Below are 26,062 nucleotides of genomic sequence, written 5' to 3' on the forward strand. Positions count from 1 at the left end.
TGGATTATAGACAGACCACAGTTCCCTCAAAAGGGAAGATCTTGCAGTTTTCAGATGGATTATGTCACAATTAGGCAACTCCTCTTCCTCAACCACTGTGTCAAATTCTTCGCTTCAGCCTTGTAGGCCTCCACACCAGCCCCTTCCACCGCCTCTTCTTGGGTCATTGATTCTGGAGCCACCGATCACATGACTAGTATGTCTCAGTGTTATGATTCTTATTCTGTCTGCTTTGGTAGGGATAAGGTTAGAGTTGCTGATGGTCTCTTTCCTCAATCTCAGGTAAGGGTAGTGTATATGTTACCTCCTCTATTTCTCTTGACTCTGTTCTTCATGTTCCTAACTTTGCCATTAACCTCTTATCTGTGAGTTACCTAACAAAATCCTTGAATTGTTGCGTCACCTTTTTTCCTTCTCATTGTCTCTTTTAGGATTTGGTGATGAAGAGGATTATTGGCAGTGGACGTGAGGAGAATAGGCTCTACCTCCTTGGACCTAGGCCATCTTTTTTGATTATAACTCAGTCTTATGTGTATGGAAGTAGTGACAAAAATGCTTCTGAATCTGTGATGATTTGGCATCAATGTTTAGGCCATCCTTCTTTTGGTGTTATGAAAAAACAATTGCCTCATGTTTTCTTCCATTTTTACTACCCATGTATTTCAGTCGGAACCCTGTTTGTTTGCTAAACATTCTCGTTCGTCTTATTCTTATCATGGTAATAGATTTATTGTTCCTTTTTATATTGTGCATTCAGATGTTTGGGAACCTGCTCCCACTCATGAGCATCACCCACAAAGACATACATAGTTGGCAGTTTCTCACCCCGGGTCAAGATCTCAGGCCGGTGCAGCAGCCCATTGATCCATCGGAATAAAAGCGAGCAGCATTGGGGTTGACAATTTTGTCTCATTTGTTGATGAATATTCCCAATCCATGTGGATTTTTTTGATGGCACACAAAACAATGTCTGTGATGCTTTCAAAAATTTCTACCAGTTGATTTGCACTCAATTTGATACTAGAATTAAAATCATTTGTTCATTAAAGGGGGATAATATAGGTATGGTGGGATCCAACACTTTTGTACCCATAATGACATTTTGTCCTTCATCTAGCTTGTGTTGACACACCCCAACAGAATGGGGTAGCTGAACAGAAAATCACCATTTATTGGAAGTTGCTAGGATCCTACTGTTTGGTATGCGTGTTTATAAGACTTTTTGGTCTGATGCTCCTCACTACAGCCTTCTTGATATATTGTATGCCTTCCAGTATCCTTGGTTTCAAAACCCCTTTTGAAATTCTCTCCCTTCAAGTTTCTTCTTTCTCTCTTCCTCCCAAGGAGTTTGGGTGCATGTGTGTTATATGCATGTTATTAAGTCTGCTCGGACTAAACTTGATCCTAATGCCCTTAAATATATTGTCGTTGGTTATGCCCCTTCTACCAAGGGCTATAAGTGCTAACATCCATCCTATTGAAGGTGGCTTCTTTCCAAAGATGTCATCTTCTTTGAATCTGTGCCTTTCTCCATCTGCACCTTCTTTAAGAGGAGCAGAAGTGAAGAGGCTGCTACTGTCACCCCCTTTCTTCCACCCTCGCCTATTCCCCCATTTTTGCTTGATGTGAGGAAACACAAGGACATGAATGTTGTTGATGTATTAGATCATTCAAGGGGAGTTGGTAATGAGGAGTTCCTTGTTACAAAAGAAAGGGAAGGAAGACCTGTCAAGAGTACTCTTTGGATTCACATCTTGAGCTCCACCTTCCTGAGTTAGGTAATACTCTTCCCCTCCATTTGAGTTAGATCTTCCCATTATTGTTCGAAAGGGAATGAGAGCTTGTACTAATTCTATAGCAAGTTTGTTTCCTATGTTGCTATCTCTCCTACATGTGTTACTTTCTCAGTTTCTCTTTCCTCTACTCCCATTCCCAAGAATGTGACTGAGGTTATGTTTGACCTAAAGTGAAAGGAAGCTATGTGGGAGGAAATAATGGCCCTTGAGAAGAATTGTACTTGGAAGTTGGTTGATCTTCCCAAGGGGGAGTTCTTGTTGGATGTAGATGCGTTTACTCAATGAAGTACCGATCAGATGGCCCTATTGAGATATATAAAGCTAGTTTGGTGGCCAAAGGCTATAGTCAGATATATGGAATTGACTATCAGGAGACATTTTCTCTTGTGGCTAAACACAATTAGATAAGATTTCTCTTCTCATTTGTGGCCAATAAAGATTGGCAATTGTATCAACTGGATGTGAAGAATGCATTCGTCCATGGTGACTTAGAAGAGGAAGTGTATATGCAAACTCCACTAGGCTTGAAGTTTCCCTAAGTTGAAGGGAAAGTGTGTCTTCTTAAGAAAGCTCTATATGAAGTGTGTCTTCTTAAGAAAGCTTTATATGGCCTCAAACAGATCTTGAATGCTTGGTTTGAAAGGTTTAGATAAGCTATTATGAAGAATGGATATACCAGAGTTAGGCTGACCATACTCTATTTACCCAGTGAGGTAATGGTACCATCACAACTCTAGTTGTCTATTTGGATGACATGGTGGTGACTGGAAATGATTGGGAGGAGATAAAAAGTTTGAGGTCTTACTTAGCTCAATAGTTTGAGATCAAGGATCTTGGACCCTTGAAATATTTCTTGGGAATTGAAGTGTCAAGGTTATAGAAGGGAATAAATATCTGTCAAAGGAAGTTTTTTTTATTTTTTTGTTTTTTTTATTTTTATAACCCGAATATTACTTGGGACCCGGGCTGGCCCCTAAGCTTTTATTAAAAATAAATGCAAATAATAAAGAATACAGGGGGGGACTTTCTGCCTTACCCCTTCCCAAAACAAGGACACTCCACTTAAGAACAATAAACCCTCCCATACAAGAGATAAAATCAATAAAAACCCGTTAGCTTCGCAGGACAGGAAGGCCGGCCTTGTCCTCACGAAGAATGGCCTGAAAAGTACCCATTGGCAAGCTCCCCGGCCTATAAACAAAAGAGCTCTTCGTATGACAGGCGTGTTTCGCTAGCCAGTCCGCCGCTCTGTTGCTTTCCCTGTAGGAAAAAGAGAGGCTGGCCCGAGTACAAGCAATTAGACCTTGAATCTCCTTGTAGTAATACCATCCTTCCCACAGACTACCCCTCATCTGATTAACTGCTCTAACCGTGGCCTCTGAGTCACAGTTAATCATAACATCAAGGAAACCCAACTCCTTACTCAACCTTAGGCCATCCCTCAGAGCCTTGAGCTCTGCCAGAGAGTTGGTACATGGACCATAAAAATTGGAGAAGGCTGCCAGCGTTTTCCCATTTCTGTCTCTAATGATCCCACCTCCTCCACCTAGGCCAAGGTTACTAGAACAGGCTCCATCCACGTTTAACTTTACCGAGAAGAAAGGGGGGCACCAATATACTGGGATGGGACGTTTGGTCTTCACAACGGGCACAGCCAGACCAAGACATTGTAAAATCAAGACTTCCCTAGCAGATCCTGGGGGGCCTACCTTGATCGGGTAGGGCAATTCCTTCACCCAAGCTTTGATGCTGGCAGTAATAGAGTTGGCTGCCCGCCTCCTGTCATCATGTCTTCTGAAGTTTCTCTCCCTCCAAAGCTCCCAACCGATCAAGGATGGTAGAATCCCAGTAATAAAAGCACAAAGGTCATGTCCACCCGCTAAACCCTGCCAGAATAAGATTCTGCTCCTCACATCCTGAGTGGGAAGAAGAGTATCATCAAACAAACCGGAGAAGTGGTCCCAAACTCTAGTCGCCGTGCCTCCGGATATAAGACAGTGGTCCGTTGTCTCCCTTCGAGGCCTGCCACAACAACAACACTTCGAGGCAAGGGGAATACCAAGCGCCATCAGAGAGTCATCTGTCGGTATCCTTCCATTCAGAAGCTGCCAAGAAAAGAAGCCTATCTTCACTGGGAGGGTGCTATTCCATATCCACTTCGCATAGGAGACTGTTGGCGACTGAGCCCGCACAACATTCCACACCCCCTTGGTTGAGAACAAGCCATTACTAGAGAGGGTCCAAACCATAGTTGTCATGGCGCTGGAGAGGGCTGCATGGCGACCTACGCCATGGCGACCTACGCCATGGCGACCCTCTTTGATTTCTTCCTCCTGACTCTCTTTCCCTCTTCGATTTCTTCTTCCTGTCTTCGATTTCTTCTTCCCTCTTCGATTTCTTCCTCCTGACTCTCTTTCCCTCTTCGATTTCTTCTTCCTGTCTTCGATTTCTTCTTCCCTCTTCGATTTCTTCTTTCCCTCTTCAATTTCTTTCGATTTCTTCTTCGATTTCTTCTTCCTGTCTTCTTTCCCTCTTCGATTTCTTCTTCCTGTCTTCTTTCCCTCTTCGATTTCTTTCGATTTCTTCTTTCCCTCTTCGATTTCTTCTTCGATTTCTGAATTTTCTTCTTAAAACTTGAGAAACAATAGAGAAAAAATAAAACATGGCTTGAGTATACATCTATTAACACATTAAAAATAGAGAAAATAAAAAATAAAACATGGTCGACATGCTCGCCATGGCAACGCCATGGCGGGCGACATGTCGATATATCGACGTGACACCCCTCCACCGACTTGGATCGCCGTGACGCCGTGACAACTATGGTCCAAACTTGCACATCTTCACAACCCGACAAGAAAAAAGACCCTGACGAAATATGCTCTCTAATGGCCTCCGAATCAATGCTGTCCAACACTTCCTGCTTCCAGGTACCATCCTCACACCAGGCATCCTTCACACACAGCCCCATTTCCACCCCAAGCCCATTGTCAACTGCGTCAATTAAAGGACCCAAACCTGTCCAGTTGTCCAGCCAAAACAGAATATTTCCTGTCCCCAGCAGCCACCTGGAATTAGATAAAAGTATCTCCTTATGCTCCAAGGTGTGCCTCCAAGTCTTTGAGCCTACTTTAGATGCCTCTGCTAGAACGACATGTTGATTTTTAAAGAATTTAGCTTTGAAGAAGTTACTCCAAATGGAACGCTCCCCCAGCACCCTCCACAGGCCTTTGAGCCTAAGCGAAAGCCCAACATCCTCTAGCAACATGACCCCTAACCCTCCCTCCTCAAGAGGTCAACACACTTTACTCCATCCAACCCAGTGTTTCCTCTTCCCCCACTCTGAGTTGCCCCACAAAAAATCAGCAAAAATTCCATTAACTCGCCTAGACACCGCTTTTGGTGGTGCTAGTGTTGCAAGCACATGAATAGGAATTGAGGTCAGCACATGCTTTAAAAGAGTGATCCTGCCTCCTGGAGATAGCAGCCTCCCTTGCCACCCTGCTTCTGATCTTCTCAACCAGCCCGTCAGACAAGCAAATCTTCATCCTCCTCGAATGGAGAGGTGCTCCAAGGTAAGTAATAGGGAGACATTTCCTTGGAAAACCAGTGATCTCACCAACCAGCCAGGCCCTGGCTGGAGTGGCCAAACTACTCAACACAAAACAACTCTTCTGTTTGTTGACCAGCTGACCCGAGAAGCCTTCATACCTGCTAAGAAAACCCATGATCTGTTTAAGAGAACCCTTGAGCGCCCTAGAAAAGATGATTGTGTCATTTGCAAAGAGGCAATGAGAGATCCCCGGACACCCTCTAGGGAGCTTGTAAAAGGAAGCATGCCCTTCTACAAACAAGTTTTTAATTCCCCTGCTCAGGACCTCCTCAACGATGATAAAAAGAGCTGGAGAGAGGGGGTCACCTTGTCGCACCCCTCTAGAAGACTTGAAATAACCGGATTGGTTGCCCCCAAGCACTGTAGAGAACCAACAGTTGACAACCATCTTCTTGATCAAACTAATCCAGGCATCACTAAAGCCAAATTTGGCAAGGACTTCCCAGAGAAAGACCCACTCCAGCCGATCATAGGCCTTGGCCATGTCCAGCTTAAGAATATCATTGCCCCCCTTGGTTTTCCGGTTAATGTCCTGGGCTACCTCTTGCACAATGGATATGGAGTCATGAATACTTCTGCCTTGCACAAACGCCCCTTGCTCCTCTGCAATTAAGGAAGGAAGGATTCCTACCAGCTTGGAAGCAAAAATCTTGTCAATAATCTTGTAAGCAAAATTACAGAGACTAATAGGTCGGAGATCAGCCATTACCTCGGGGTTGTCCTTTTTAGGAATGAGGACCAGGTTTGCAGAGGTGAAACTCTTGGGCAGCTCCCCTCCCGCAAAAAATTCTTGGATCGCAGCCCAAACCTCCTCACCCACAATATCCCAGCAAGAGGTGAAAAAATAGCCTGTATAGCCGTCTGGACCCGGTGCGCTCTCGCTAGACAAAGCGAAATCAGCCTCATTGACCTCTTCCATCGTGGGCCACACAAGGAGCCTTGCATTATCAGCCTTAGAGACAATCTTAGGAACCACAGTTAAAAGGTCAACATCCATCACACAGCCTTGAGATGCAAAGATGTCAGAGAAATGCCGCACCCCGCCTGGATCCCCTCAGGGTCCGTTACCCACTCACCATTCCCCCCTTTAATCCTTTGGATACATGCCTGCCTCCTTCTAACATTCACCATAGTATGAAAGAATTTCGTGTTTCTATCCCCCTCCCTTAACCAGGTCACCCTGGACTTTTGCCTCCAAAATATTTCCTCTAGAAGAAGCATTTCCTTCAAATTGTCCTTAGCTGCCACCAAAGCCTCCCTGGACTCATCAGAGGCTTGTTGGTCAAAAACAACCTCCGCTCTGCACACCGAGTCCTCAGCATCCCTCACCCTCTGGTGTATATTGCCGAAGACCTCCTTGTTCCATTTTCGTAGCGCACCACGAAGGAATTTTAGCTTTAAAAACAGCACAAAGAGAGGGGAACCAGAGACCAGCCGCGCCCACTGTTCCTTGATGAAATCCTGAAAGTCTGGGTGCGTGAGCCACATCTGTTGAAACTTAAAGGAAGAGAAAGCCTGCTATCCAGCCACCATAAAAGAAAGCCCGATGGGTGCATGATCTGAACAAGCTCTGTTGAAATGGGTAACAGTGCAGCTTGGGAAGGCAGTCAGCCAAGCAGTGTTAACTAGAAATCTGTCCAGCCTAGCCATCACCCTACCCGCTCCCACCTGATTATTCGTCCACGTGAACATGTTTCCTACATAGCCCGCATCAACAAGGGCAGCCCTATTCACGAAAGACCCAAACTCCTCCACAGACAGAGGACAAACCGGACGACCACCCAGCTTTTCAAGAGGGGACACAACCGCATTAAAATCACCTCCCACTGCCAAAGGGTGCGTCACCTCCCCAGAGAACACCTCTAGCCTCTCGCATAGGACCCTTCTTTCCACATTTGAACACCGACCATGGACAAAGGAAAACAGAAAAATCCCCCTGCTGGCCTCCTTACATTCAAGTGTTATAAACTGATCGTGCTCCTCCACCACTCGTACTGTCAGAGAGGATTTCCAGAAAATCCAAAGCCTGTCCAGCACATGAAAAGATTCCAGCCTAATCCTCCTCATTACCACCCTAGCTTTCACAGCCTGAGCCTTGGGTTCAGCAATAGCCACAATGTCCACCCTGTGTAAATTCACCAAAGTTTTCAGCAGCCTAGAGGTCGGATTATTTCCAACACCTCGAGCATTCGAAAAGATGCAACTCATTGGGAAACATTGCAAGGAGCTGCCATCGATCGCATTGATCTCGTAATACGTCTTTGGGCAGTATCCCTGTTTTGTCCTCCCTACCTTGCCTTTTTAATTTTCTTCCTGTCATACATTAAAGCTGCTCTCAGGAAAGCAGTTTTTGGGTGCACACGACTGCGGATCCGACGACCCACTGGCACTGAGGCACTGTCACCCTGTTCTACTCTCCCAAAAGTCCTGTGGAGCCTCTCCTCTAGAGTAGAATTGAAGGCCCTCAAGCTCTCCACCACTAGTTGTCGCTCCACCTCCTACTCAGGCATGGCCGAGACATGACCATCATCCTAGGAGCTCACAGGCAAAGTTCCTTGAGTAAAATAGCCGTGCGAGCTGATCCCTTCAGGTTGAGTATAAGAGCTGGGCGATCCACTGGCACAGCCCACAACACGGCCTAAGGCTGTTGGGTCCACCATTGTTAGGCACTGGTTCTCCAAACCGATATCCCCAAGCCTGCCCTCAATCTCCATGCCAACACCAAACTCACCTTCCTCCACACCTTGCACACCCTCCTCCACTACTGTATTCATTACCTGGGCTTCCTCTAACACCGTGGCATCCCTGGAGACAAGACTGGTCTGCAAACCCTCCCCCGCAGGCTGAAGCTCCACCATCGCTGGGCACACCGCCTCACAAGCAGCCGTTGGATCCACGCAGGGGTCAATTGGATCCAACGCAGCAGTCTGACCTCCGTCAACTGTAGCTGGTTCCATCGCAGCAACCTGATTGCGACTGGCCAACACTTCGCGCGAACCTGCAACTCGCCACCGCCCTCCCCTGCGTCGGCGAGGGCTTGTCAGACCCTTAGCAGTCTCCCCTGCAGCCGCAGCTCCTCCCCGGGAGGTTCCCTTACCCCTGGGGATAAAAACCCCTCCAACATCCCTGTTAGCCTTTGCTCCAGTAGCGTTGGCGGCACCCTCACCTTCTCGAAGCTCCATTTTCCTGCACACAGGATTCCTGCACTCTTCATTCTTATGCCCCAGCTTGGAACACTTATCGCAATAAGCTGGCCTGCTCTCGTAGCTGACTTTCTGATAAAACCCAGATGTCCCACAACCAATCCAAATCCTCGAGGGGAGAGAGGCACGCAGGTCGACCTCCATACATACCCTGGCAGCTACTGTTCTGGTGCAGTTCGCCGTCGCTCCATCAATGCGCAAAACTCTGCCTAAAACACCGAAAATCGAGACGAGAAAATTTCCCTGGTAAAGGTTGACCGGCAGCCCCGGCAGAGAGACCCACAACGGCTCCATTGGAGACTCCCACCCAGACAAAATCCGAAGACCAACGCATGAACCGAAACAGAAAACCCTGGATAAACAACTGGCCTTTTAACCAAACCTTCACGAAATCCTCCTGAATGGCGAAACGCAGCAGGATATGGCGAGGGTCCAAAGTAGAGACGAAAACATCGCCTTTCAGGAAGAGCGACTTCTGCAGATGATCCTTAATCTTGAATAGCGGCGGCTTCCCATAGCTGCACTTAGCCACCAGTGACGTTGCGAAAGCTCTCTCAGAAATTGCGAGTTCCTCCTTAGAGAAGAAGACAGCGGGATCTCCAAAATGCGTAGAAGGTTTATTAACTTCAACCTGTACAGGTGGCAGCGAGGTTGACCGAGAAACAGGAAGATAAGTTTCGGGTTTATGTTTTTTTGGCTGGTCTGAATGTTGAGTATGATCAGATTCGTGCCCAAGTACTTAGTTGGGACCCTTTCCCTACCTTGGAGTAGTCTTATTCATTGATTCAGTTGGAGGACAGTCGTCACAATGCTATGTTACAGATTACCTCAAGAACGTTCATCTTTATTTTCTAGGTCTACTCAACCTAAATGTGGTACCACCTGTTCCAGTGATCGTTTCTCCTCTGATAAGGAACCGGTCAGGTGTGACTACTGTGGTAAGGAACGTCATACTAAGGAGTTCTGTTGGAAGCTGCATGGCCGACCTACCTCTTCCTCACGAGGTCGTCATACCGATTCCTCTCTTTCTCAGGAAGGGCTTGCTATGCTTAGGCGTTTGCTGACTCGATTGGAGCCTTCCATTGCTCCTGCTTCCGCCTCTACATCTACTCTGGTTTCCTTTGACTCCAATCTTGTCTATCCGGTATTCCGTTTGGTGGTCATTGTGCATCGGTTGTCTCTCGTCCTTGGATAATTGACTCCAGTGCCACTGATCATATGACTGACTCTTCTAGTTTATATTTTTAGTATTTCCCTTGTTCCGGTAAAGACAAGATTAGAGTTCCCTTTCAGCATTATAGTACTTGTACCTGTATGTCACTTATTATAAATAAAGTGGCGCTGTCACATTGGCAGACCATGCATTCCTCTGTATTGAGCAAAACTGATCTTTCTCTAACTCACCTAGAATCACCAATGTGGTTGGGGTAGTGAGTCAGTTTATGCATGCTCCCAAGAGTGGGCATTTGGATGCTGTGTATCTTGAAATCTACCCCAAGGAAAGGACTTTTGTACACCAGACAGGCAGACACAACCTTTTCAGGATTGAAGGCTACACTGATGCTGATTGGGCAAGATCTGTTTTTTTTTTTTTTTAACCCGAACTTCTCTGGGACCGGGGCCAGCCCCTATTAAGTCAAGAAATAATAAAGAATACTGGGGGGGACGTCCCGCCTTACCCCAGCCCAAAGCAAATCAGCTCACTAGAACAAAAACGTGCCTATCCTGCCCTTAGAGAGTAGTCACCCAAGGTGCTAAGCTCTAAGGACCGGTAGGCCCTCTCTATCCTCCCTTACAATACATTGAAAATCGCCCAAAGGTAAGTTGTCCGGCTGAAAGGTTATGGAACATTGAGAGCCACAAGCCCGCTTGGCCAAACAGTCAGCAGCCCTGTTACTCTCCCTGTAAGCAAAAGCCACAGTCGCCCTCGTCGCTTCAATCAGCAGGAGGATCTCATCAAACCAGTACCACCCCTACCACAGGCTACACCTCTTAAGGTTTATCTGTCTAACTGTGGTATCCGAGTCTGAGTGAACAATCACATCCTTGAACCCCAGATCATGGCATAAACGAAGGCCAACCCTCAAAGCCCTCAGCTCTGCAATAGCATTGGTGCATCTCCCATAGCAGTTAGAAAAGGCTGCCAGGACTGCTCCCTCAGTGTTTCGGATGACACGCCCTCCCCCTCCGTCTCCAGGATTGCCCCGACAGGCCCCATCAACATTAAGTTGAACTACAGCAGAAGGGGTGCACCAAAAAACAGGGAGGGGCCGAGTGGCTCTGGCTGGAGCAACCACGAGATCAAACCATTGCAGAATCAGCCCATCCCTTGCAGACCCACGTCTGCCAATCTTTGCGGGGAGCGGGTGCTCTTTCACCCAACTTTTATTGCGCTCAATGATTGTGGTAGCTGTACGCCTTGGCTCCCCATGCCTTCTGCTGTTCCTTTCCTTCCAGAGCTCCCACACAATCAGAGCGGGCAGCAGCCCAACAATATAATCTCTGATGCACCGGCAGCTCGCCAACCCATGCCACAGTGCTAACCGACTCTTGACATCCTGGCCAGGGTGAGGCACCATATCAAATAGGCGAGAAAAAAACGCCCACACCTTGGCCGCAGTAACACCACTAACTAGGCAATGATCTGTTGTTTCCCTCTAGGGGTTCCCGCAGCAATAACATCGAGAAGCCAAAGGAATCCCAACTGACATTAAAGTAACCTCCGTTGTTTCTGACAGTCTACATCAGGATATTGCACATATGTGGGTGGTAACTTGGTTACTTGGAGAAACAAAAAACAGCCTGTAGTGGCTAGATCAAGTGTAGAAGTAGAATTTAGAGCCATGACACATGAAGTGTGTAAATTTATATGGTTGAAAAGATGGTCCAAGAGTTGGGGTTTGATACTGAGGAGTCTATGCGAATTTATTTTGATAATAAAGCTGCTATAAGTATAGCTTACAATCTTCAACTTGACCGGACAAAACACATTGAGGTGGATTGACATTTCGTTCTGTACTCCTTTTGTGAAGACAAGGAACCAGTTGACAGATATCTTCACCAAAGGGATCAACTCTCACCAGTTCAGTACCCTATTGAGCAAGCTGGGCCTACAACAACAACAACAACTCAGCCTTATCCCAACTAAATGGGGTTGGCTACATGGAACCTTTGCCCTCCAATCAGCTCTATTCAAAGACATACATCATAGAAGGCCTAAGCTCTGCATGTCTTTCATCACAACTAACATGGGAGGTATTCCCTAGCTTGAGGGGAATGTTAGAGTTCATGTAATAAGGGCTAGGTTATTGTGACATTATCTTGTATTGTATTTTTTCTTGTTTACCTCCCTAGGCTACCTTATGTTAGTATGAGGGTATTTCTATAATTGCCCATATTATAAGCAAGTAAGTGAATATAAGGGAGAGAAATCGATTCTTTCCCCAAGTCATCTTCTTCATCCTACTCTCCTCTCCTTTTCTCTTGCTCTCTTCCATTACTTCAAACTTTAACTCATAATGTATGCAGCCTTACCCCTGCCTCGAGGAGAGGCTGTTTCCCGACTTGAACCTGCGACTACTGGGTCACAATGGAGCAACCTTACCGTTGCGCCGAGGCCCGCCCTCTTCTTTTGGTGCTTCTGTATATTGCATTAAAATTCAAATGGTGATCCTCTTGCAAGAAATCAAAATCTGATATGTTGATGGGTGGGGTGATTTTATTTCTTTCCCCCCTCACTTTTGTTTTTTTAAAGTTGAAGGTGGTGAATTGATATTCCTCAGTTTTATGTTCCTCAAATTTGATGAAGCATGTTATATGCTATTGCTTATTCTTCATTGCGTGTGAAATAGGTGCACTTTGTGTCTTCTGCCGTCATGTTCTTGTTTGTTGAGTTTATACATTATGGATCCAGTGGTACGACTAATTGTGTTTTCACTTAGGAAATGGAAGTCATTGTTCCAGATCCTTCTGAAGTTTATTTCTCGCCTGATTTGGTTGAGTCAAAGTCAGTGGGAACATTGTCACCTATGCAAAAGCAGGAGGGTCACAGGGGCCTCTTTGTGGATAGAGGGGTGGGATCTCCAAGACTAGTTAAATCATCTAGTCAAACTACTTTCACTATGGATCTGAAGCTGGATTCTGAAACCCAGGTTGGTACGAGACTGCAAGGTTTTTCTCCTTTCTCTTGAATTATATTTCATGAGAAAGATTTAATTGAAAATCTGGTGATGATTTTAATCTTGTGTTCTTTCTTCTAATTGTCAGAATGCCATGCCAGAAGCTGCTGGAGCCGTTGCAGCTGGAGCTGTAGCTGATCAGATGCTTGGACCTAAGGAGGATAGACATCTGGCAATTGTTTTGGTATTTTTCCATTTGTGAATTGTTTTTCATGCTTATTTTTCCCCATTTAATTTGGTGTAAACTTGGTGGGACTCAAATCTATGGTGTTATATCCCATATCAGAGTGATTTGAATGTGTTTTAGAAGCAGCTAACATGAAAACCCTATACACCACATTACTTGGCTCTAGGTATTTTTGTAGGAGATACTATGGTTTAAGTGGAAATATGGTTTTTACTTATTGTGGGAACTAGGCCCTGTCAGTTCTTTGCTAAGACTTGGTCCTAAGAAGGTGCTAATTTTTTAGGTTGGATTGCCTGCCCAAGGCAAGACCTTTACTGCTGCCAAACTTACAAGGTATCTCCGCTGGTTGGGACATGATACTAAACATTTCAATATTGGGAAGGTAAATTTACCCCCTACTACAATAATTTGTTTTTTTAATCCTTAGTGCTCTTGTGACAACCACAAATCCACGATGAAATTTGACGAGACTCAAATCTTGGTTGTAACAGTATCGTCGCCTCAAGCATGGAACAAATCAGGTATGCTAAAGTATCTGAACGTTTGCTAAATGCCTGCTTCATTTGTGATTCGCATTATTATAAATTTCATGCATTTACTACAATTTGACATTTGGCATTTGTTTTTAGTATTTCAGTTTTCCCAATGTTTCTCTGAGGACATTTCATGAGAAATTTAGTTTCTTATTCCTGTTAAAATAATGTGAGACATTAAAATGGTGTTTGTTGTATACAATTAAATGAGATCACATACACCCGTATTAGGGCTTTGATTTATGAAAATGCCATTGCATGGAGGGTCTGGATAGGCATAATAGGTTAGATTTTTGTGATGTGTAAAAGAAGTTTGATTGAAAAGAAGAAAGAGAAAGCTATAAGGAGAAAGTTCTGATTATGCTTAAATAAAGTACAATTTTTTTTCTAAAAAAATTAGTATTGCATTCTAACTTATCTTTGTTTGGTCTTAACATTTTACTATTTAACTGTCTCATAATTTTTTTTTGGAAAGATTAACTAGAAGAGTGTTCCTTTTTTTCATGGCCATGGCCATTTGGAAATGATAGATTAAACTTTTCTTGCTGCAGTCGGCTGATTTTTTTCGAGTTGACAATGCAGAAGGCATGGAGGCACGCAATGAGGTGAATTTGCATCAAAAGATCCTGTGGTGTATTTTTCATATATCTATCTATGGACACAATAAATTAATAATTTTTCCTCTTTTATTTGGTTCTCTGATGGGAAATTTTTGTGTATGGGTGGCAAAATGGAGTGGTTAGTGTATGACTGACCTGAATGCAGGTTTTGGTTAAGGTATTCTGTCTTCGTCCAACCCAGTTCCAACTCCAACCTTGTTTGTCCTCTTTTGAGAGAACTAATTCTTACAGTATTAGTAAGATTTAAGTCTAGTTAATGGCAAGAAACCTCATTTGGGATTTGATCTCAGGAGGCAGAAGTTAATAGCTCACGTCTCCAACCAACTAGGCTAGTACTTATGAAAAATGAATTAAATAAATCAACCTATTATTTATACATCTTAGTATCTCTAACCTGTAATCCAGATAATCAAATTGAGTTTCCTTATTTCTCAAACCTAGACCTGACCTGAGCCTTATGGAGGATATTTGTTTCACATTGGGCAGAAGATTCATGTCTGAACCCATTAAGCCTCAGACAGAGCCATGCAGATGGGTTGGACAAAAAACATTGTCACCTCAACTGTTCCTGCTTTTTTTTTTTTTTTTTTTTTGTTTGTTTTTGTTCTTATTGTTTTATTTCTTTTTGGTTTTTGTTGTTATTGTTATTTATAGGATTCACATTGAGATATGTGTTGTTGTGATATATATACAAAAAATGGCTTGACCTGAGGCACGACCTGAATATTAAATGGGTCAGGTCGGTCAAGTGGTCAACCTAAACAAAATTGCAAAAAAGTACCCCTAAGTCCCTAACCTGATCACAACATGACATGAAATGTTTAATAAATGGGTTGCTTTCGGGTCGGCTTGAAATGAAACGTGTTAAAGTGTAAACATGATATGAGGAGTGTCCCTATATTGGGGTGCGTGTGTTAAGCGATAGAGTTTAGTGTGTTTGTGTCCTTTTGTTATGTACTTTAAGGTGTAATTAGACTTGGACTCTTAGTAGTTTAATATATTATGAAGGCAACTGCTGGACCATGCTAGGAATAATTTGAGTCCTATCATTTTCCAGAATTCTTCTCTCATTCTCTCTTTTTTCTTCTTTCTTCTCTCTTCATCTTCTTCCTTCTCTCTTTCCTTTGTGAAGACTGGTTATCCAATTCTCTGTTGCTACATGTATTAGAGCATTCTTAATCAGTCCTTACCACTCAATTTCTGGTTTGAGAGTCTGTTAATAATTTTCCCCGGGGTTGCAGCACCTACGCTGCCGTACTTAATATATGAGGCCTTAGTTGTTGAATATAGATGAAGTAGGGTCTCCTTGCCTCTACTATCTACATGACTACATCTGGTACCATGTGAGATTTGAGAATAATGGCTTATGTCCTTAGACACTAGCCCAGCTTTATTTGTAATGATGAAGAGAACATTCTAGAATAGGTACAAGGATTAAAATATCCTTAGAGACTAAAATACCCTTGAACCCATATTACAACATTTCCTTCTTGCTTTCTATTATTGTTTTTCCCCTATTCTATTCTGTTCTAGCGTAACTGGTTCAGTCCTAGAGAGAGTTTGATCTCTTTCAGCACAACTTCTTTCGGCCTCAACTTCTGGGAGTTGGAACTAACCTTAGGGGTGACCGGGCGACCAAAATCCTAGAACATGGGCCCCAAACACTAACCCTATCGTGAAAACCAATCCTGCAACCAGGTTGGTTCTGAACCCATCCGCCAGTCCCTGTTTCAGCAGCTTTCTTTCAAATTTAAAGTTGCTGGATCGTTCGATTTCTTGCTTAAATTAATAAGTCTTCAAGATTCCGACCTCCCCCAGAAATTTCAGGCTGATCCAAGGCCAAGCCAGTGAGAGTGACTGTAGAGTTGTCTTTTGCCCTCCTGGTCTGCTCGACAATGAAGCAAATCTTTGGGGTAACTGTTTGGTTGGCCATTTTCTTGGCTCCCGCCCACCTTTCCACATTGTGAAGCTCTCACTGTCCAAACAATGGAGGCCCCTTGGAAACCTTGAAACCTTTCTTCTGGACAATGGCTTATTTGTATTCAAAATTCTCTAATGAAGCCGACAAAAGCCGTGCCCTTGAAGGAGGCCCCTGGCAAGTTGGGAAGAAGCCTTTATTTCTCCGACCATGGCAGTGTCATCTCCAACTGAATTGGGTAGATTTCTCTACCATCCCGTTCTGGATCTCCCTTCCTGGGTTGCCGCTCCACTTCTGATGTTCGGAAGGTCTAAGCATGGTAGGATCTGTTGTGGGTAATCCCTTCTTTTCGGATGTTAGAACTATGAGGAAGGGTCAGCTGGCCTTTGCTCGTATCTGTGTTGAGGTATCTGCAGAATCTCCTTTCCCTCCTCTCATCAAAATAAAGGAAGGAGATTGCTACTCTTTTGAACAAGAAGTTCTTTATGATTGGAAGCCTCTCCATTGTCTCATCTGTAAAACCTTTGGCCATGGATCTTCCTTCTGTGCCCCAAAGGTAGATTCGATTCCTTGTGAAGCTGCTACTGAAGTCGCTGCTCCTCTGTCAAACCTCAGCCAAGATGCTACTGAAGATACCAACCCTGTGGATGATCCGCTGGACCAGTTGACCTTCCGAAATGGCCAGAATTCCTCTCACGATCCTCCGCCTGCCATTTCGGTAGGCTCTACTTCCGTGGCCCTAGCCGTGGCTGGAGAAGAAGCAGACAACGCAGGTCTCGCCGCAAGAAGATCCCGGCTGCTGGCTTTCCACGAAGCCATCCTTTGGTCCCCTCAATGGCTACTGCTGGTCTAAATCAATTCTCCATCCTTCAGACCGATGGTCTCTGTGACGATGTAGCTAACCCATCTCCCGATGAATCGACCTCTGTCCCTCTCTCCTCCAGCCAGCCAACCTATCGCCTTCCTCTTCTCTGAAACCAGGTGGCCTGCACCATCCCCTGCCAGCCTCCTCTACTCCCCACTCTGTCCATGCCTCCTCCCCTTCCCCTATCTCTGCGTCTGATCCTTCTCCCCTGTTTTCTCCCAGATCTTTTGTTAATAAAACACAATTGGACTGAATGGCTTGAATGATCAATGGGATCAGTCAAGCTCTCTATTTATAATAATAATCAAAGAGATTACAAAGGGAAACACTATTCACGACACTGTTCATGACACTGTTCACGTGAACATTGTCACAGCCCTAATTATAATTCTACCCTTGTTTAAAAGTACATAAATAAAGCATAAATAAAATACCAAAAAGACCAGAATACCCCTCGGTATTCTGGTACACATTATTCAACACTCCCCCTCAAGTTGGATCAAATATGTCAATCATGCCCAACTTGACTAGATTAGGATGGAACAACTTTCCAGACAATCCCTTGGTGAAAATATTAGCAAGCTGATCTACAGAATTCACAAAGGGAACACAAATCAGCCCTTCTTCCAATTTTTCTGTGATGAAATGTCTATCCACTTCAACATGCTTGGTGCGATCATGCTGTATGGGGTTATGTGCAATGCTGATTGCAGCCTTGTTGTCACAGTGCAACAACATAGGAAGATGAATAGGAACACCAAGATCTTGTAGCAAACCTTTCAGCCAAAGCAACTCACAAATGCCTTGTGCCATAGCACGAAATTTTGCTTCAGCGCTAGGACGAGCCACCATTTTCTGCTTCTTGCTACGCCAAGTGACAAGGTTGCCACCTACAAAAGAATAATACCTAGAGATAGACTTGCGATCTGTAGAACTAGCCCAATCAACATCAGTGTATGCATCTATCCGTAGGTGACCATGAGGAGACAGGAGAATGCCTTTTCCAGGAGTTGACTTCAAGTAGTAAAGGATACAAAGAATAACCTCTGTATGAGAAGAGTGAGGATCATACATAAACTGGCTCACAGTACTCACGACAACAACAATGTCAGGACGTGTGTGTGAGCGATAAATCTACTTCCCCACTAGTCTTTGGTACCGGCCTTTATCAACAGGTTCACCCTCCTTTTCTTTGAGACGAACATTAGCATTCATAGCTATATGAAGGGTGACATCCTAACGAACTAGTTTCAGCCAATAAATCTAGGACATACTTCCTTTGGGAGAGAAAAATGCCCTTAGAAGATATGGCAACTTCAATCCCAAGAAAGTACCATAGCTTTCCTAAATCTTTAATCTCAAACTCCTGCCCAAGAAATGTCTTCAAACGGCTGATCTCATCACCATCATTGCCAGTAACCACAATGTCATCAACGTAAACTATTAGAATAGTGAGTTTTTCACCAACCCTCTTTATAAAGAGAGTGTGATCAGTCACATTTCTCTGCTTGTAGCCCACAAAAACCATAGCCTTGTGAAACCAGCCAAACCATGCTCTAGGTGACTGCCCATAAAGTGCACGCTTCAATTTACACACTTTCCCTTGGTTTTTGTCACAAGAGAACCTTGGTGGAATGTCCATATACACCTCCTCATCCAGTTCTCCATTTAGGAAAGCATTCTTCACATCCAGCTGTTGTAAATCCCATCCAAGATTGACTGCATAAGATAGCAAAACTCGAATAGTATTCAACTTTGCAACAGGGGCAAAGGTCTCCTGGTAATCAATCCCGTATGTCTGAGTGAACCCCTTTGCCACGAGTCGTGCCTTATATCTATTCACAGTGCCATCCACCTTCTGTTTCACTACAAACACCCACTTACATCCAACAGTCCTTTTCCCTGGTGGAAGAACCACAAGCTCCCATGTGTCATTTTTTTCCAAGGCTTCCATTTCTTCCATCATTGCTGCCTTCCAATTTTCATCTGATAGAGTTTTTTGACAATTGTTAGGAATACGAACAGAAGAAAGAGAAGAAACAGAAGCACGAAAAGATGGTGAAAGGGAGTCATAGGAAACAACATGGGATATAGGGTGATTAGTGCAAGCCCTGACACCTTTGCAAATAGGAATAGGTAGATTAAGACAAGAAGTATTACCGGGTAGAGGAGCAGGTTTTGGATCCAAGTTCGGCAAGTGAATGGGTATTGGTGCTACAGTGTATTGAAACTGCTTATGTTTTCTTGTATAAGCCTGCACATTAATCATCAATACTCTTTTGAAGTTCACTAATGGTTTTCTGGACTGGAGTTAGCCGGACTGAAGTTGTCTCCCCTTGAATAGGAATGTCAACATTATCTGTGATGGTCTCCCCCTGTATAGGAACCTCTGCCCCTGAGGCAGAGGGAGGATTAGGAATAGGAGGAACAGGAACAGACTCATTGTGAACATATGGAAGGGGAGGTTCTATGGGCAACACATCTTCACTAACAGTCTCCCCCTGAAGAGGCGGGGACGAATAGTAGGAGAGAGTCTCATGAAAGACGACATCCATACTCACCATGGTACGTTGGGCAGGAGGGTAATAGCATTTGTACCCCTTTTGGGTGGCAGAGTAACCCAAGAAAATGCAGCGGAGACTGCGGGGCTCAAGTTTACCAGGGGATTTAGTATCCCTAGGATAACAAACACATCCAAAAACCCTAGGGGGAATAATAAAAAAGGAAGAGCCGTGTAGAAGCTCGACAAGGGACTTGGAACCAAGTATACCCGAGAGGGCAGCCTATTGATTAAATAGGCTACAATAAGGACAACATCCCCCCAATAGAAGGAGGGAACAGTTCGAGCAAACATAAGTGCTCTAGCCACCTCCAAGAGATGGTGATTTTTCCTCTTAGCCACACCATTCTAGGCTGGAGTATCAACACAACTGGTCTGATGTAAAATGCCATGGGCAGCCAGGTATTTTTGGAACTGACCTTCCATATACTCTTTCCCATTGTTACTTCTCAAGACTTTTAGAGTGGCATCAAATTGGGTCTGAACCATTTTGTGAAAGTGCTGAAAACAGGAAAAAACTTCAGCTTTTTTTTTTTTTTAACCCGAATATTCTCTGGAACCTGGGGCAGCCCCTAGAATTTAATTAAGTTCCAAAAAGAATATATGAATACAAGGGGGGGGGGAGACGACCCGCCTTACCCCTAACCCAGAAAACACAAATAATAAAGAATCAATATGCACTACTGCTTGAGCATAGGGAAACCAGCCCTATCCTCCCTTAGAATGCGTAGCAAATCTCCCTGTGGCAAGTCGCCTTGACCAAAAGTGAAGGACTGACTGACATTGCACGCATGGTTTGCCAGCCAGTCCGCAGCTCTATTACTTTCCCTATAAGCAAAAGAGATGCAAGGATTTATCAACTCGATCAGCTCGATGGACTCGTGAAACCAGTACCACCCTTTCCATAATCCACATCTTCTGAGATTAAACATGTGCACGGTGGAGATAGAGTTCGAGTTAATTGCCACTCCCGCAAGGCCTAGCTCTTGACATAGCTTTAATCCATCTCTCATAGCCCGTAGTTCAGCGATGGAGTTCGTACAAGGACCATAGAAATTAGCGAAGGCAGCTATGACCACCCCTTCGCTGTCCCTTATGATTCCTCCTCCTCCCCCTTCGCTTGGATTACCTCTACATGCTCCATCCACGTTCAACTTCAGTGACACAAATGGGGGGCACGGGTAAACCAGGATAGGCGTGAGCAACCCTAGTTGGCGGGGTTGCAATTCCAAGAATTGCACGAATTTGCTGTTCCCTCATCGAACAGCTTTTGCCAAGCTTGGAGGGACATCTTACCCAAGCCATAATGCCGCCAATGACAACCCTAGCAGACCTCATCCGTTCCCCGTGTCTTCTGTTGCACCTTTCCTTCCAAAGTTCCCACACGATCAAAGAGGGCAGCAGCCCAGCAATGTAGGCCATAAGGCTATTACAACTAGCCGATTCTTGCCACAACAAAATCCGGCTTCTAACATCTTGTGTTGAAACATCTGGGACATCAAAGATCTCCGAGAAAAAGCTCCACACCCTAGTAGCAGTCCCACCAAATGCATGGCTATGATCTGTCGACTCACATCTTGGGCTCCCACAACAATTGAACTTTGACACCAGAGGAATAACATTCTTCTTCACTGATTCGTCTGTGGGAATCGCACCATTAAAAATTTGCCACGTAAAGAAACCAATTTTTGTTGGCAGCGTCTGATTCCAAATCCATCTGGAATAGCCACACTCGGGAGAGCGTCCTCTCAGCTCGTTCCACAAAGATTTCACAGAGAAGACGCCATCACTAGTAGGGGTCCAAACCAGCCTGTTTGGCTTCCCTGAAATCATATAGCCGCCCTGGAGTATCCCTTGTCTAACCTCATCTGCATCAATCTGGCCAATGACTGCTTGGTTCCACCTGCTTTCCACCCCCAACACATCCTTTACTTGAAGGGAGGTGTCAACCTAGAGCGCATTATCCACATGATCCATCAGCGGCCCCTTTTGTGTGCATCATATAGACCCAAGTGAACCTAGAATAACAATCTATGAAAGTGACAAACCATCGATGACCAGAAATAGAAACCTTACGACTAGGACCCCACACATCAGTATGAACCAAATTGAATAGGAAAGAACATCTTTTATTAGAAATAGGATAATTTGAACGTGTCTGTTTGGCCAAGACACAATCCTCACAAAAAAACTCTTCTTTATTACAATTCTTAACTAAGCATGGAAATAAATGAGATAAAGTTCCTAAGGGGGGGTGTCCTTGTTAACAAAACAGGAATTTCGTGAATGGCTTAAATGATCAATGAGATCAGTCAAGCTCTCTATTTATAATAATAATAATAATAAAAGAGATTACAAAGGGAAACACTGTTCATGATACTATTCACGACACTGTTCACCACACTGTTCACGTGAACAGTGTCACAACCCAAATTACAATCCTACCCTTGTTCAAAAGTACATAAATAAAGCATAAATAAAAAACCAAAAATACCCTTATAATATCGGGTAACACATCTCAACACTCCCCCTCAAGTTGGGGCATAGATATCACACATGCCCAACTTGACTAGACTAGGATAAAACAACTTCCCACTCAACCCTTTGGTGAAGACATCAGCCAGTTGATCTCCGGACTTCCCAAAAGGAATACAAATCTGCCCACTCTCTAACTTCTCCTTGATGAAGTGCGTCAATCTCCACATGTTTAGTACGGTCATGCGCACTGGATTGTGGGCAGTGCATTCTTTGCTTTGTTGTCGCAAGACAACATCATTGGAAGATGAACGGAACCACGGATATCAAGGAGTAAACTCGAAGCCACAGAACTCACATATGCCCCGGGCCATGGCACGGAATTCAGCTTCAGCACTAGATCTTGCCACAACATTTTGCTTTTTACTCCGCCATGTGACTAGATTTCCTCCAGTAAAAGTACAATAGCCGGAGGTAGATTTCCTGTCAGGGTTACCTCCCCAGTCAGCATCTGTGTAAGCCTCAATGCGAAGATGGTCATGAGGAGACAAAAGGATCCCCTTTCCTGGAGCTGACTTCAAGTAATCGAGAATACGAAGAACAGCAGCCATGTGAGTGGAATAAGTATCATGCATGAACTGGCTCACAAGACTCACGGCAATTGCAATATCTGGTCTGGTGTGGGAGAGATAAATCAGCTTGCCCACTAATCGTTGATATCTGCCCTTATCAACAGGTTCACCATCCTTCTCTTGCAGACGGGTAGTAGCTTCCAAGGGAGTGTCACAAGGATGACAACCAAGCAAACCAGTCTCTGATAGTAAATCTAGAACAACTTTCTCTGGGAGAGAAAGATGCCTTTTGGAGAACGGGCAACTTCAATCCCAAGAAAATATCTTAGCTGTCCTAGATCTTTTATGTCAAATTCCCGTCCCAAGATAGCCTTGGTGAGAAACTTCATCTCGTATCATTACCGATCACAACTATGTCATCAACATAAACTATGAGAAGAGTGACCTTTTCTCCCTTTCGCTTGATGAACAGTGTGATCAGCATGACTCTGTTTGTATCCACAGGAGACCATGGCTTTATGAAACCTACCAAACCATCCCCGTGGAGATTGCTTCAACCCATAGAGTGCCCTTTTGAGCCTACAAACTTTCCCATGGGTCTTGTCAGAGGAAACACCCGGAGGAACATCCATATAGACCTCCTCTTCCAACTCCCGCTGAAGAAATGCATTTTTACATCCAATCTTGTAGGTCCACCAAAGTTGAAAGACAAGACAAGTAAGACCCGGACAGTGTTCAACTTCGCAACAGGGGCAAATGTCTCCTGGTAGTCGATCCCATAAGTCTGAGTGAAGCCTCTGGCCACAAGCTTGGCTTTATATCTATCCACTGTTCCATCTGGCTTCTGCTTGACAACAAATACCCATTTGCACCCAACTGGTTTCTTACCCGAAGGAAGAACAACTAGCTCCCATGTCTCATTTTTAAGTAAGGCCGTCATTTCTTCCAGCATGGCTGCTTTCCACTTTGGATCTGCAATTGCCTCCTGCCATTTCTGAGGAATAGAAACAGAGGAAAGAGAAGAAACAAATGCACGATAGGAAGGAGATAAAGCATCATAGGAAACAACATTGGAGATGGGGTGTTGGGTGCATGACCTAACGCCTTTACGACGGTGATAGGTAAGTCGAGGAAGGATCCTTACCGGATGATGTAGTAGGGTGCGGATGCGGATCAGTGCGGGCGATTGTGGAGGTGGTATGGTGGTGGTGGTAGTCTCAACTTGTTCTCGTGCGCTCCGGGTATATACCTTATCAACAGGGATTTGTGACGGTCTACGCTCCTTGAATAGGAGCCACTATAGGAGCTGAAGTTACAGAGGGCTCCCCCTGAATAGAAGCCGGAAGAATAGCAGACACATCTTCAAAACCCTGATCCTGCTCCCCCTGAAGAGGTGTTTGGGAATAATATGACAAGGACTCATGGAAGACCATATCCATGGAGACAAAAGTACGACGGGAAGGTGGATGGTAACACTTGTATCCTTTCTGGGTCGCAGAATAGCCCAGAAAAATTCGCCGAATGCTCTGTGGATCAAATTTCCCATAAGGATGATGATTGCGGACATAGCAAACACAGCCAAAAACTTTGGGGGGAACCACAAAGGAGGAGGAACCCTGGAGGAGATCAACGGGGGAACGACCATCAAGGACACAGGTAGGCACACGGTTGATGATATAAGCAGCGGTAAGAATGACATCATCCCAGTAGTGAGAACGAACCTGCCGTGCAAACATAATGGCCCGGGCTACCTCAAGGAGATGTCTATTTTTCCTTTCAGCAACCCCATTCTGGGCTGGTGTGTCAACACAGCTGGTCTGATGGACAATACCATATGCAGCCAAGTAAAGTTGGAACTGACCCTCCATGTACTCTTTGCCATTATCACTGTGTAAAATGCGCAAGGTGGCATTGAATTGGGTCTGAACCATACGATGAACTAACTGAAAACAGAGGAAGACCTCACTTTTATGGCTCATCATGTACACCCAAGTGGCACGAGTATAACAATCAATAAACGAGACAAACCATCGATGACCAGAAAGGGAAGTACAACGGGCAGGGCCCCACACATTAGAATGAACCAAAGCAAAAGGAAACTCACTTCTTTTATTTAATGAAGAATAACTGGAACGAGTCTGTTTGGCCAAAACACAAGCCTCACATAAAAACTCATTCCTATTAAAATGCTTAATCAAGCTCGGAAACAAAAGAGACAAAGTACTAAGGGATGGATGACCAAGTCGGCAGTGCGCAGAGATGCAGTCGGGGGACGAGGTGGATCAGTAAATGATGAGTTGTAGAGGAACCCGAATGCAAAGTAGAAGGCTGACCCGGGTCAAGTAAGTAGAGACCACCCTGCATCTTACCACCCCCAATCGTGCGCCCCGTCTCCAGATCCTGTATGACACAATGAGAAGGGAAAAAAGTCAGTTTTCTGTTCAGATCTCTAGTTAGACTACTAATAGAGAGAAGGTTGGTAGAAAAGGACGGAACATGCAAAACAGATTTTAATGAAAGGGTAGGTGAGCAGCGTATGGAACCCTTCCCATTAATAGGAGAAAGGGAACCATTAGCTACTCGAACACTGTCTTTGCCAGAAGATGGAGAATAAAGATGAAATACATGGGAGGAGCCAGTCATGTGGTCGATGGCACCGGAATCTATAATCCAAGGATCTGGATATAGCCGATGCACACGACTCATCGATCGGAGTACCGAGGCAAAATTAGAACCAGGAGGGGCAGCGGTGTAGATGCCGTAGTGGAGGCAGCGGAAGAGGCTCTGTAGCATGCGACGGAAAGCTAGGAGCTCATCCCGAGTAAGCCCAATGTCAGATGAAGGGGCAGCAGCAGCAGTAGTAAGAGAATCAGCCATATGAGCCTTGGGCGTAAACTTCCCACGGGCTTTATTTTCCTCAAAATCAACAGGCTTCCCATGGAGCTTCCAGCATTGAGCCTTAGTATGATAGAGCCTGTTGCAGTGTTCACACTTGACAGGACCTTTAGGGAAAGCAGTACCACCATCAGTAGTGGTAAGAGAAGGAGTACTGGAAGCAACTTGCAAGGAGGAGCGATCAACAGTAGAGGAATGCAGCATAGCAGCCCGACGAGATTCCTCATTATGAACCAAGGCAAAGGCCTGCTCTAGGGATGGAAAAGGGGACTGCCCAAGTACTTGCACCCGAATAACATCAAATTCCATATTTAGTCCAGCCAAAAAATCATAGACACGTATTTTGTCAACGTGTTTGCGATAGGCAGCCAGATCAGTAGCAGTAGAGGGTTGATAGTCAGAGTAATGATCCAATTGCTGCCACATGTTCTTGAGGGCAGCATAGTATTTGGAGACAGAGAGCTCCTGTTGGGTAGTGGCATTAGCCTTCTTTCTAATCTCATAGACCTGTGCATCATTCCCTGTGCGACCATAAGTCTCTTTGGCACCATTCCAGATAGTATGGGCAGTGTCCAGTAGAAGAAAATTGTCTGAGATATCCCCTTGCATAGAAAGGATCAAGTAGGACATCACCATCGCATCATTCG

General features: G+C 44.7%; 1 protein-coding gene across 3 annotated transcripts in view; it reads left to right on the forward strand.

The window, feature by feature from the left end:
* LOC122671707 (6-phosphofructo-2-kinase/fructose-2,6-bisphosphatase-like) overlaps positions 1–26,062 on the forward strand; it is a 146,557-nt gene that overhangs the window by 43,974 nt on the left and 76,521 nt on the right. For 2 of the 3 annotated variants that reach the window (XM_043869087.1, XM_043869089.1), the window contains exons 5-9: positions 12,554–12,763; positions 12,879–12,974; positions 13,261–13,359; positions 13,469–13,498; positions 14,059–14,115. In XM_043869087.1, coding sequence (XP_043725022.1) covers positions 12,554–12,763; positions 12,879–12,974; positions 13,261–13,359; positions 13,469–13,498; positions 14,059–14,115 — 492 coding nt within the window. The remainder of the gene's footprint in view (positions 1–12,553; positions 12,764–12,878; positions 12,975–13,260; positions 13,360–13,468; positions 13,499–14,058; positions 14,116–26,062) is intronic. The other variant, XM_043869088.1, reaches the window with a different exon arrangement.

Source organism: Telopea speciosissima, chromosome 8 (genome assembly GCF_018873765.1).
Source record: "Telopea speciosissima isolate NSW1024214 ecotype Mountain lineage chromosome 8, Tspe_v1, whole genome shotgun sequence".
NCBI classification, from domain to species: domain Eukaryota; kingdom Viridiplantae; phylum Streptophyta; class Magnoliopsida; order Proteales; family Proteaceae; genus Telopea; species Telopea speciosissima.